Genomic DNA, 12,047 nt, shown 5'->3' with positions numbered 1-12,047 from the left:
TCCTAACAACAACTACTTACAATGTTCCTAATGGTACTGCGTGACGCGACGCCGAGCGACTCACAACTTCCGAGATTCATATGTACCCATCCAATCTGGTGCTCTCGAAAAGAGAAGTATCGTCAACACAAGAGCTTACAATATTCCTCGCACACGCCCGAAGGCGCTTACTAGCAAGGGCAATATGCGCCCACTACGCATCAATTCTGCGTATCGCTGTTTCTTTTCGCATCGCAGGCTTTGTATATTTCCTTTATTCGTTGTGATGGTGTCGCTATCAGGTGCCTGTACGCGTCTCGTGCAGGTACTGTTAAGTTGCTTGCTCAGTGTCAGCCAAACAAGGTAGCAGTGTATATCATGCTGCACGTTCAATGCCATCTGAAGGGCAACCGCAACGGCTGAGTTACCAACAACACCATGCAGCACATACCCTTACCCCAGAACCCGACGATTGGCTACATCGAAGTGCCCTGCCTGACCGATCAAGAGTACGACGGAGGAGATTTCGAAACGTTTCCCGCGCGACAAGGCTACCCTGACAGGACTGCTCTGGACTGGAAGAAGCTTTTCGACGATCCTTCTACGGAGTTTGTTGCCTTCTTGCAGCTCTGGCAATACTTTGGATTGCTATCTTCAGTCTTCGGGATCACGGCTGTGGAATTGTTTACCAAAGGTGGTGACGGCGGAAGTAGGGTGGTTGACACATCCAATCTAATCGCGATGGTTGACAACTACGTGGAAAATACTCCGGAAGGCTACGAAATCCAGGAGGGAGATCTGATATCTCGCATATATCAATCCAACACGCTGATGGGCAAACTGTTCTATAAAGGGGTCCTATCAATAACAGCTACGACGAACACAAATGGACGCCTAGGATCGGACGTATTATCGCTTTACAAGTTCATGACCACGTTTAACTATCGCAATCCTCTTCCAGTTGATATTCTGGACTCAATCTGGTTACTCCGAGACCTCTTCGACGTCGTTTATATGAACATTTCGTCTCCCTTCACACTTCAGCAATGGCGGCAGCCGGATATCAACGGCCCCGGGAACCCAAGTTTGTTTGTGGCTTCCAGTCGTCTGGGTGGAGCCTACGAGCAACGGATGCTAGACCGCGGTTGGTGTCCATCTCGTATACGAGAATGTTTGATGAAGCTCAGGCTCACGGATCTGGTTCATGTCGCAAACCTTCCACGCCATGAGACTCTCACTCATGAAGCGTGCACTAGAATGATCTGCTGCCATGCCTGTGTCGACAAATCTAGCTATCACACCCGACACGTTACTAGTTGCGACGGTTGCTCTTCTGTTGCTGCAGACGCTAAAAGATTGAGCGTCATTTTGGAGGAAGGCGCTTATCCTGTCATTGACTTGTTCGGTCCAATCACGGCTGAAGAGAAGCTTTGCTTGAGTTCTGTCGGAAATCCAAGGCAGGTCGCTAGTGCTCATCATGCACCGATTTCATACGTGGCCATATCGCACATTTGGTCGGACGGCTTAGGCAACCCTCGCGAGAACTCTATTCCGTTTTGCCAGCTGAGTGACTTGCGGCGACTAGTACGCAACGTTCCTCATCCAGCAGAGTTGGGGCCATATTCATCTTTCTGGCTGGACACAATTTGTTGTCCGGTCGAAGATGGATCAGAAATACAAACGATGGCAATAGCTAAGATGAAGACTACGTATGAGGATGCCTCAGCCGTCCTAGTGTTGGATCACTCACTGCTGACACAAGCAGCACATAATCTCAGTGATGTGGAGATATTATGGCGGATCGTATGCAGCAACTGGACCAGCCGGCTATGGACTCTTCAGGAAGGCGCCCTAGCCCAGAGGATCTTTTTTCAATTCGCGGATGGTCCGTATGACCTTCAGCTAGGGCTTTCGAGGATGATGGCGAATGCAGACCCAAGTATACGATTGGTCGCGCGACCATCGATCGTATACCATATCGAGCAGCTTCGGGTTCCAGTAAATGCCTCCGATCAGGCGGGTGCCTTAACAATCTTGGTCAACGCCGTACGCTTTCGATCGACAAGTGTGGCCTCGGATGAACCACTGTGTCTGGCGAATTTGCTTCGCATTGACAATTCCACTATAGCCCAGGTTCCAGCATCAGATCCAATAAGCAGAATGACGGCTTTTTGGAAACTAGTATCGTACATACCTTTGCCGCTCATCTTCGACGAGCGTGAGAGGTTATCCCAGCCAGGACTTCAGTGGGCCCCCGCATCTTTACTTCAAGATGAAGGCGCATGTCTTTTAGACATCAGAAGTTACGAGTCAGTACAGAGCACAACCGCAAACAGGACAGAAAATGGTCTGTTGTTTCTAGCACCAGGCTTCGTTGTGAGTTCGACTAGTACGAGTGAGCTACCTGCGATGTGCTTCCTCAGAACCACAAATGGCGGCTTAATTTCCGTTGAAACCTATGACAAGCTTCCTGTTCACTGCAATACTTCGGGCCCGTTGATGATTATCTGCCTGATGCGCTTTATCAAGGGCTATGTGGATCAAACCCCTGGACTGGTGGTCGAAAAGCTCGGTAGTAGTTCCAACAACCAATTCCATGCCCGTGTTATCGAACGTGTGAGGGTGCGGATGTTGTGGGAGGGACAGGAGGATGTATGGATGGAGAGTGTGGTCGACGCGACCGTGGTGAGCGAGGAGGTGGAAATACTCCCTCAGTGGATGGAGTGGTGTATAGACTAATTTCAAGCGCTACTTCTTTATTTATGTGATACAATTGCAGATGAGATAATAGAAAGTACAGGATTGGGCGAAGACAACTGGTCATAGCTGGCTGAACAAAGACGCGATGAACAGGTACGAGGTAAGGAAGAAGCACAGGCCGCCTAGACCATGGACATCCCTGTCATGACGGCGCAGCTGTCAGTCGAGATCCGCCATCACCACCAACCCTCAACTGGAGTTTACTGCTATTTCAGTCGTCTTGGGGGCCAATTCCTAGCAGTCGCCATGCCGATTGACCGCCGTACCCGATGAGCTGCCTACGAACCCGCAGCCCGCGCCGCCCAGCCTCCCTACCATGTCCGCGTCGAACATCCGGGTATTCGTACAATGGAAGGACTCTACCGTGTTCGCCGGCGAAGACATAGAATGCACCATTACCTTCAAGAATGTCGCCCCGCCTGAGGGACGCGACCGCTCCCCGGTCCGCAGGCAGAACGGCTTTGCGACGGGCGGGGAGAGACAGCGCAAACTACCGCCCGTCCACTCTTCGACGCGCCCCTCGGTATCCCGCAATTCGTCATTTGCCTCGCAGCTGCCGCCGTCACAGCTTCGCGGACATCGCCCTGCCTTATCGCTACATACGCCATCGACAGCTGGAGACCGTCGATCGTCTGTTGCGCCGAGCATCATCCATGCCAACAACACGGGAACACACAAACATGGGAGATCCGTGTCAATTGTGTCCTTAGGGGCAGATGCGGGAACTGAAGCCAGCCACGAGAGGGGCATACCCATCAGACGCCCGGCAAGAGGGCACGGAAGATCAGCCAGTCTGCAGGTCGTGCCCGGCAGGCCAAACTCATATCCAAGTACGGACGACATATACAATACACGTCATTGGCTAACATGATAGCAGTTGCTTCACCAGGTCATAGATCAGCGACTCATCCATCTCCACTGTCTGGTGAGGCGTCATCCCCACTCGCCCGCGACACCAACGACTTTGCCTTTCCCGCGCGTCAAAACAGGAGACGGCCAGGCGTCACGACCACCCCGAGTACCCCAGCTCTTCCGACGACAGGGCGAAAACCGTCCAACTCCTTCTCCCAGAACTTCAAGTTCCCCGCCGCACCTCCGCCCGACGATGCCACCCATCCGCAGCCTAGTAGCAGCCCTACAAAGCAACCCATACATGTACGGCGCAACTCCCCACAACCGCCGCATGATTACCTACGGTCATCTGGAAGCCACAATCTCGAGGTGCTTTCACCTGTTGCACGGATAATATCTGGGTCGAGCATGAACGACACCCCGCGTAGTAGTGGAGAGTTTTACTCGATGAGCAACAATTCCAACGAGACATTGGCTTCGGAATATGCGGCTCATCCCTCAGCGCGTCTACTACAGCGGCCGATGCATCATCGACGACCTTCGCATTTGGCACCACCCAATAGACAGGCTCTGCCGGAGTCGATAATGATGGGCTATGCGCAGATAATGGGTTCCTTCACGCTGGACGGATCCCTGATCAACCAGGCACCATTCGAGGAGGTAAAGAGGAAGGGAGTAGTAGGCGGCCAGGGCGGAGGTGGTGTCGTAGGAGTAGAGAAGACAAAGCGCGAAAGTGGGCTCTTTGGCGCGCTCGGTTGGGGTAACATAGGAGAGTCGCTGGGTGGACTACTGGGCGCTTCAGAGCCCTCCAGTATCCGAGAGATGCGAGGCGTTGCCAGCTCCAAGACTGTCCCGCTCATCACCACTCCCCAGTCCATTCTGTTCGTCGATTTGCGACTTGCGCCTGGCGAAAGCCGCAGCTACACGTACAGCTTTACAATACCGCGAGGTCTGCCACCTTCGCACAAGGGGCGGTCGATGAAGGTAGCATACAATCTCATCATTGGCACACAACGCGCGGGATCGACCAAAGAACAACAAGTGAAGCATGTGGACGTTCCGTTTCGGGTGTTTGGCAGTGTGAACAGTATGTTTGGTCTGAGGATACGGGTGATGATATGCTAACCCCTTTGCAGGCCGCGGCGAGATTCTTGGACATGATCTAATGTCTCCGTACATCATATTGCGCGATCAAGCTCGAACAGCCAGCATAGACCCCTCGTCGAGCGTCAAACTTTCCCCAGCAAAGAAGGGCGCTTCTTCGGGCAAGTCGGAAGAGAATACTTTCAGCGACTTCCTAGAGTATGTCGACAATCTTCTCGATCGGCCCAGGCACAATTCTAGCATGGGCTTGCTTTCACCTACGGGCACCATGCCTGGGCGCTCAACGATTGCCGAAGGGCCTCAGACCATGAAGGAGGCTATTGATACAGCCATCTTGCGCAGCAACTTGACAGGCGCTGCCAACCAGAGCGCTAACCGCTTTGAGATCGCTCGCAGCGGCCGCCGTGTCGCGGTCATCATGTTGGCGCGGCCCTCTTACCGGTTAGGCGAAACAATGTCTGCTGTAATCGATTTTACAGACTCGCGCATTCCCTGCTACTCAATACACATCTCACTAGAGACTTCAGAGAAGGTTGACCCTGCGATAGCACTTCGCTCGAATGCGTCGATATACCGCGTCACAAAGAAAGTGCACGCATCATTCTCGGAGAATGCGCTGTTTGCGCAAAAGCTCGCCTTCTCGCCTACAATACCACCCAATGCGACACCGGAGTTTATTACCAGCGGTGTCAGCCTGGAGTGGAAGCTCAGAATCGAGTTCATCACTCCGCGACTAACGCATGAGGACGGTGAGGAGACATCGTGGGATGATCTCTTGGAGGAGATATCTAGCGACGACCGGGGTGTCATATTAGCAGCGGCGCAACGATTGCCTGCCGAGAGCTTTGAAGTTCAGGTACCGATACGGGTATACGGGGCTGTGAGCGGGGCACCTGAGGCACCTGATGAACAGGGTCTTCCTGTATGAAGGGGGCCATACAAGTGGCATCCACTACCACCAGCTCCACGCTGAACCACATCGCAACAACTGGGGCAGAGCACTGATCTTCCGCATCTCGCTACCCAGCTTCTCATCAGCCGCTTCCCCTTAGGGCCCATTATAACCTTTTGTACATGACTAGGGTTATATGGCATACATATTGGATATTGGGAAGGAAAAAGGAAGCGTGTTGGAAAGCACTTGTAGTATACCAGCTCATCACTTGAGCAAGTCAGGGGTCTAGGACGTAGGACTCATGGTCGACAGTAATTTCATCTATCCATATTCATTTACGTCCCTTTGTTGTGGCACCCCATAGGCAGAACCAAAGACCCTTGCCCACAGCACAGTTACCAGTACCATGTTCGACACAACGAAAAAACTCGCTTCTGCTTCCCCTTCCGTCACTTTAAATATTTGAACTGTCCTCGCCTTTCTTGTTACAAACTTCGAAGCAACACAACCTTGGAAATACTTGCCCTACTCAAAATGGACTCTCTCTACAAGACGTTCGATTTGAAGACGGCTTCAATGCAAGAACTAAAAGACAAGACCAAGAAACTACAGCATGAAAACGATACGATGGATCTGAAAAGAGTAATAAGAGACAGCATCAGAGCGGAGACTCTCAAAGAGGGCATCAGTCTCAAGATCGAGAATGAAGACGGCAGAGTGTACATTTCCCTCCCTTTCTCACTTACCCAATGAAAGCATTACTAACCTACATCTTCGCTTCTAGTTTCTTCCGCCCAAACGGCACTTTAAAGTGCAATTCAGCACTGAACATCGAGCTGAAGAACAAAGGAGTCAGAGGCGAAATCTACGTGGAACCGGGCGCCTCAAGCTCGTTCACAGGTAGATGGGCCAAAGCGCTTGTCCTGGCAGGAACGGTATATCTGTACCGAAATGAACTTCGCATCATCGGTCGAGGCGTGCTAGCTGGAGCGAATCTAGCTATTGAGCGGTGGGAACAGCGTCAGCGTCAGAAAGATAGTAATGTAAAAGAGAAAGAAGTCGAAGAGGAGAAAGAGCAAGGAAAGGAGAAAGAGGAGAAGGCGTCTGTCACGCCGACTGAAGAGGAAGGCATCAACCAAAGTGCCTCCGCATACCCTCCACACCCACCACCCATACAGCCACCCGGCGGCCTGTACGTATTTTCATGTGTGCGGTGTTCTGACCCAACATCACCTTCACACCCAGCACCACACTGCCAGCAAGCCAGGGAGCTCGTACACACGCCGACTCCTGTTCTCTCTCCCGCTTATATCCGGCAAATGTTATATGAAAGGGAGGTTCAGAGGAGCCGGAGCACAAAGGGTGAGGATGTGATTGCACCTCCAAACACCCCATACGACAGCAGTGGATTCGACGCGGACATGGACACGCCAACCTCACCCCAGAGCCTACGTTGACGCTGGGTCACCTGCTTTGTGGGTTTTTGATTTGATGTAGTCTGCAGACCTGTTCAATCTTTTCGTTTGTATAAGGTGGTTATGGATGTCAGTGAGGAAGAATCAGTGGTCTATAGTGGAACGCGCGTAAGTGGCCATTGGTCTCCATAGACGACTTTAGAGACATATGGAGGAAGCAAGAAGGGATACATATCACGCAGTGTCATTCACTGCACAAGCCATGAAATCACAACTCAGCTCATAACCATATCATTGAAGTCATCATGTCTCGAAAAGTGTATGTAGATGTAATCGCAGTCCATCGCCAAGAAAGCCTTCTTCACAATCGAATCGAATCAGGCAGAAAGTGTGTCCACGAAGCCCGATCATACTCGCCCGGGACCTTTATGCTGGTCGCTCACAATCCATCAATCATGCTCCCTTTGTTTCCTTCGTGTCGCTTACAATCCACCGGGTCCGGCAGCTGAGTGCGCGCTGGCTCCGGCGCCGGGGCCCAGAGACGCATGTGTCGCGTCGCGGTGGGCTGCTTCGCGTGCCTCGCGCTCCTTGGTCTCGGCGGCGATTTGGTCTTCGGTCTTCTTGTTGCCTCGGGCGATGAGCTTCTCGAGGAGCCCGCCCTTCTTGGGCGTGTCGTGCTTGTCTGAGTCTTCGAATTCTTTTAGGTAGGCGACGCGCTCTGAGGGAGGCATCGCGGCGAGTTCAGAGTCGATTGAGTCGCGGTTCTCTGTTGGGGTGGGTTAGTTGTGGGTTAGGTGAGGCTGAGGGCTGAGAAGTCTAGGAAGGCGCGATGTTGGATTGGTGATTTGCGAAGAACATGTGTATATTACATCGTCGAGAACTCGGAGGCGTGACTTACCCTCGATAGTGCCGACATGACCAGCGCGGACATCGTCCTCAGCCGTCTTGTTCTTGCTGCTGCCAAGGTGGAGCTTCTCCTTGATCTTGTCCATTTTCAATTGACTGTTTTAGGTTGTGGATTGGGGTATCGGGGTATGTGTGTATTGTTGACGTGGATGGATAGCAGAGGCAGGTGTTAGGTGTTTGGTGTGTTGTCTAGGTCGGAGGAGGCGCGCGGGGATGAGGGGTGATGGTAGCTTCAGCCATGCGTGTCACCTACGTCATAGCTTCAACATAGTCCAGCTGCCAGCTGCCCTGTTGGAGGTGGATCTAGGCAAGCGCGATCCATGCACTTCATTTCCAGGTTATGCAGCGAACGCCTTGTAGTGGCTTGGGATTTGGTGGTCCTCATTCTTATGCTTGGGCTGCATCTGCCAACGTGGTGTCTGACATCAGCCTCACGAGCGGGACGCGTCGCGGTCACCCTGGGAAGCTGCAAGTGGTAATTATGGCTCTAGCATTCTTGTCCCTGCGTTTCGTATTCGACTTTCGAAAATAGTTCGTAGAATGGCGAGGAGCCATCTACAAGATTATAACTGCGATACCCCAGTGGTTAGACTTCCACGAAAGTCCTTGCGTGAAAAATGAAGTATGCACACAGCTGGAACCATGTACATCAAATTCATCGTAGATGTCTCCACTTCCCGGCTGGAGATTATGATGCCAGTAACCCACAATTCCAACTTTGTGTTACTACCCTTGTCACGATACTGCGTCCCTATCAGCCCTACGAGCCGATCACCCGGGTACTTCTTGGCAGATGCTCTCTGTCTGTCGATACCGGCATCAAGTTGCCTGTGCACCCAAGATATCGTGGTAGCTTCTCCAGTCACCACGATGCAGGAACATTGTTTGGTGAAAGGGCTCCGGACGTCGTGGTTCGCGCATAACACGCTATCGGTGCCTAAGTTGTATGTCTCTTTGGGAATGGTTATTATTAAATTCGGTTTCGTGTGCTCATGTCCAAAATCTCGCCCATTCCTTAGCCACGTGGTATCTCTAGATGTACGCCAAATCCAAACGCCTTATTACGACTGCCGCCCTGGATTCAAGGTCGGCCATTAATATTTATGATGCGGAAACTGGGGTGTCATCGGCGATACGCCAGAGCGCACTCCAAACTCGCCTGTCGCGTATCCGTCGTCGCTAGCTATGCCGCTCACACTGCGCCCTGTGCTACTCTCGGCATCCGCTTCGCGTGGGCCAGGGTATCGCGGCAGCTGTACCTCTCGCCATCTAGGTGTGACTGGCATCATTGACTCGCCGTGAAGCTCTTGTGGTTCATCTGCCATGCTGATGACCGTCTTCTGGTCTTGCGGATATGCATGGCCGACGAACTGTTCATTGGTAGGAGAGGCGAGTTCAGTCAACGGTGTCCCGTGGAGTTCCTGCGGGCCCGCAGCTTTGTGCGGCTGGCTGCCGGCGAGAACATCGGTCCCTGAACCAACTTCCGATATGTGCTTGCCTGCGAGTTCGTATCGTTGCTGTTTTTGCTGCTTGCCGCGACGCTTTCGGAAGAAGAATATACCAAGCGCGACCAGGGCGAGAGCAGCGATTGCACCAACTACGATACCGACAATGGCACCTACGCCGAGACCTGAAGACGAGGACGAAGCTGGCGTCGCAGCAGAATCGCTCGGAGATGTGATCGTGAAGACTTCTGACGCGGGCAGAGGATCAGGAAAGACTGCTTGCGCAACCGTAAAGTTTGCGCGCTCATAGTCTACTATGAGATATGCCTCCTGTAAAAGTGTCCTGCCCAGTGCATATTGTGTGTCGTTCGCGGCGCGGCGAATTGGGAAGTAATTCGTTGCGTTTGGGTAGTACGGGTACGAGGCTTGGAGGTCGAATGCCGCATACGGCAGCTCTATATTGGTGTAATTTGTAGTCGTATCTTCGAGGGAGTCGACGAGCTTGAACGTGAGGGTCGGGTTCTTGGATAGGAGTTCTTCGTGGATCGTGTCGTTGACAAGGTACAAGTCTGTTTGAGGATCGTAAGTCAGGCCAAAGGCTGTCTCGAACTCAGCACACACGTCTGCGGGTAGCCACAGATGCGGGACAGTAGAATCAATGACAGAGAAGTGTGCTCCAGAAGTCAGGGAGTAGGTGCCCTGCAGCGTGTTTGTAGCCATGATCGAGTCCACCCCAACAGTGAGAAGCCGTGAGGGGTCTTGTGAGAAGGTGAAGGAGAAATCGTTCGCGCCAGTCTCGAACCGCGTCGCATCGTAGCCGCCCAATATTAGACTGCCGAATACAGATTTCAACCTGTACTTCGCGCCTGCCGTATACGCATATGCAAAACTGGGGATCTTCTTGCTTTCGCGCAGCAGATAGAGGAACGAGTCAACCGGCTGACTTCCACTGTTGAAGCTGGACTTTGCCTGACCGAGGCCCAGAACTCCTAGATAATAGTCCGGGTCGGCAACGGCAGCGACGACCTGGCGCGTTAGCGACACAGAAGAGCTACTGTCCGCGGCTGCTCCTAGAGTAACAGTATCCAGGCCAAACAGTCCTCTCCCTGTGTAGTTGAGCGCATCCTCCAAATCGACATCGTATTGCCCTATCGCCGACCATGTTGTCGACGCGTCGACCTGGAAGCCGGTGCTTTGCGTGCTTTGAAAGACCTCAATTCCTCGGAGTTGTGGGCAATCCGTAGGGTCGAATCCCTCTAAACAACCTTCTGGCGCAATGACGTATGTGACACCTCCCTTTGTGCTGGGCAGTACACGAAAGTCTTGTCCTGGCGTTCCCACGCTTATCTTGAAGGTGCTCCAGCTCCCATCGGCACCGTCGAACTTATTCGAAGGTGGCACAACATACGGCTCCGGGGCCTCGGTAGCGCGCGGCGTGAGGCGCATGGTGTAACGAGCGAATGGTAGCGAGGGTTGTGAGACGTCCCTACATGGACCTGGCAGCGATCGGTCGACGATTTAGAGAGTGCGAAGCGTGCAACACATAGCGAAGTCGCCTTTCGAAGGACTTGGTAGGCCGGCTTGAGTCAGCTCAGCTACCGGGAATGCGGTTCCAGGGCCATCGGAAGCTTTCAAGGCCAGAGCGGTTCATGGGCGTTTTGCTCCAAGAACCCACTTCAACAACTGCGGGCGCTGCGTGACGATCGCCCACCCTAATTATTAGATTTGCATGGCAGTGCAGCCTGATTAGTCGGGCTGGATACGAGGGTATCATGGGAGAGGCGTATCCGTTGGCATGCTAAGGGGTAGCGCGTCGTTAGTCAGCCTCCTGCCCAATGACGGAGCTCTGGAACGACTTCCCGCTGATCCTCTCAGCCTCCTTTCGACACCATCTCGGCCTAAGCGGCCACGCCTTGAGCGCCTTCGTCATGCGGTTCCAACTTCCCTCTGGATGGCGCTCGACAAATGCATGCCAAAAGTCAACGGCGACATCTCAACCAGTGTGGTCGCATGTCGCATCGGCTAAGGCACGCTGACATGTCACGTATCTCGCACTATCTCGCCTGACATGGTCGTGTTGTTCTTGCCGAGAACCTGAGACGTAGCCCAGCAGTCTCTTCACTTGGCCCTAAAGGGCAAACCCAGTAGTTCGTCGCTCCAACCTCCAGGAGATCGGTTCAAGGCTCGATCGTTCTTGCCTTGCGGGGCAGATCTCCTAGGTGATATAGGGTATGCCGATTGACACCAGGAAATCGAGACAAGCCTCGCATATGGCGCTACTGATAGCTAAGTCGTAGACTGCCACGGTTGCTTCTGAAGTCAATTAATTGCAGGTCATGTCAGCATTAAGCTTGGTTCTAGGCGGACCTACGAGAGCATGCAAATCCAACTGATCAGCACGGCAGAGAGGGTCCAACGATGCCCTGGCAGTCATACGCGTCAACGGTATGTGCCTCGTGTTTCCGCTAAGCATGGCTATGACTAGGGCCGTGCATGGATCGCAACCTGATCATGCGTCCGAATAGCCTTCATCGAATGGTTCGAATTCGACCTGTTTAGGGCAGAAACTGGCTGTTTTCGCTTTTGCGGTACTCTCTTACGTCCACAACGTCTTGCTTGACCTTCACACTGTCACTCGCTTGGTGTAGAAGGCTCATAGCAAGATGCGGAGATTTATCAGTCTTGTCGGGC

The 12,047-nt window shown here is 52.9% G+C and overlaps 3 protein-coding genes across 3 annotated transcripts; 1 reads left to right on the top strand and 2 right to left on the bottom strand.

Annotated features, from left to right (window-relative positions):
* Nucleotides 1-4,680: 4,680 nt before the first annotated feature.
* Nucleotides 4,681-5,623, top strand: J4E93_006069 (uncharacterized protein; the record flags this gene model as incomplete). The annotated part of the gene is made up of 2 exons (XM_049343987.1): nucleotides 4,681-4,687; nucleotides 4,728-5,623. The coding sequence occupies 2 exons, from the start codon at nucleotides 4,681-4,683 to the stop codon at nucleotides 5,621-5,623; spliced, it is 903 nt and encodes a 300-aa protein (XP_049199220.1).
* Nucleotides 5,624-7,487: 1,864 nt separating this feature from the next.
* J4E93_006068 (uncharacterized protein) lies at nucleotides 7,488-7,997 on the bottom strand (the record flags this gene model as incomplete). The annotated part of the gene is made up of 2 exons (XM_049343986.1): nucleotides 7,488-7,771; nucleotides 7,904-7,997. 2 exons carry the CDS (start codon nucleotides 7,995-7,997, stop codon nucleotides 7,488-7,490), a joined length of 378 nt encoding a protein of 125 aa, XP_049199219.1.
* Nucleotides 7,998-9,005: 1,008 nt separating this feature from the next.
* J4E93_006067 (uncharacterized protein) lies at nucleotides 9,006-10,802 on the bottom strand (the record flags this gene model as incomplete). The annotated part of the gene is made up of 1 exon (XM_049343985.1): nucleotides 9,006-10,802. The coding sequence occupies one exon, from the start codon at nucleotides 10,800-10,802 to the stop codon at nucleotides 9,006-9,008; it is 1,797 nt and encodes a 598-aa protein (XP_049199218.1).
* Nucleotides 10,803-12,047: the final 1,245 nt, after the last annotated feature.

The sequence above is a fragment of the Alternaria ventricosa genome, assembly GCF_023758065.1.
Source record: "Alternaria ventricosa strain BMP 2768 chromosome Unknown scaffold_9, whole genome shotgun sequence".
Classification (NCBI taxonomy): Eukaryota; Fungi; Ascomycota; class Dothideomycetes; order Pleosporales; family Pleosporaceae; genus Alternaria; species Alternaria ventricosa.
Note: the sequence above shows the minus strand (reverse complement) of the source record. Positions and strands in the feature narration are given on the sequence as shown.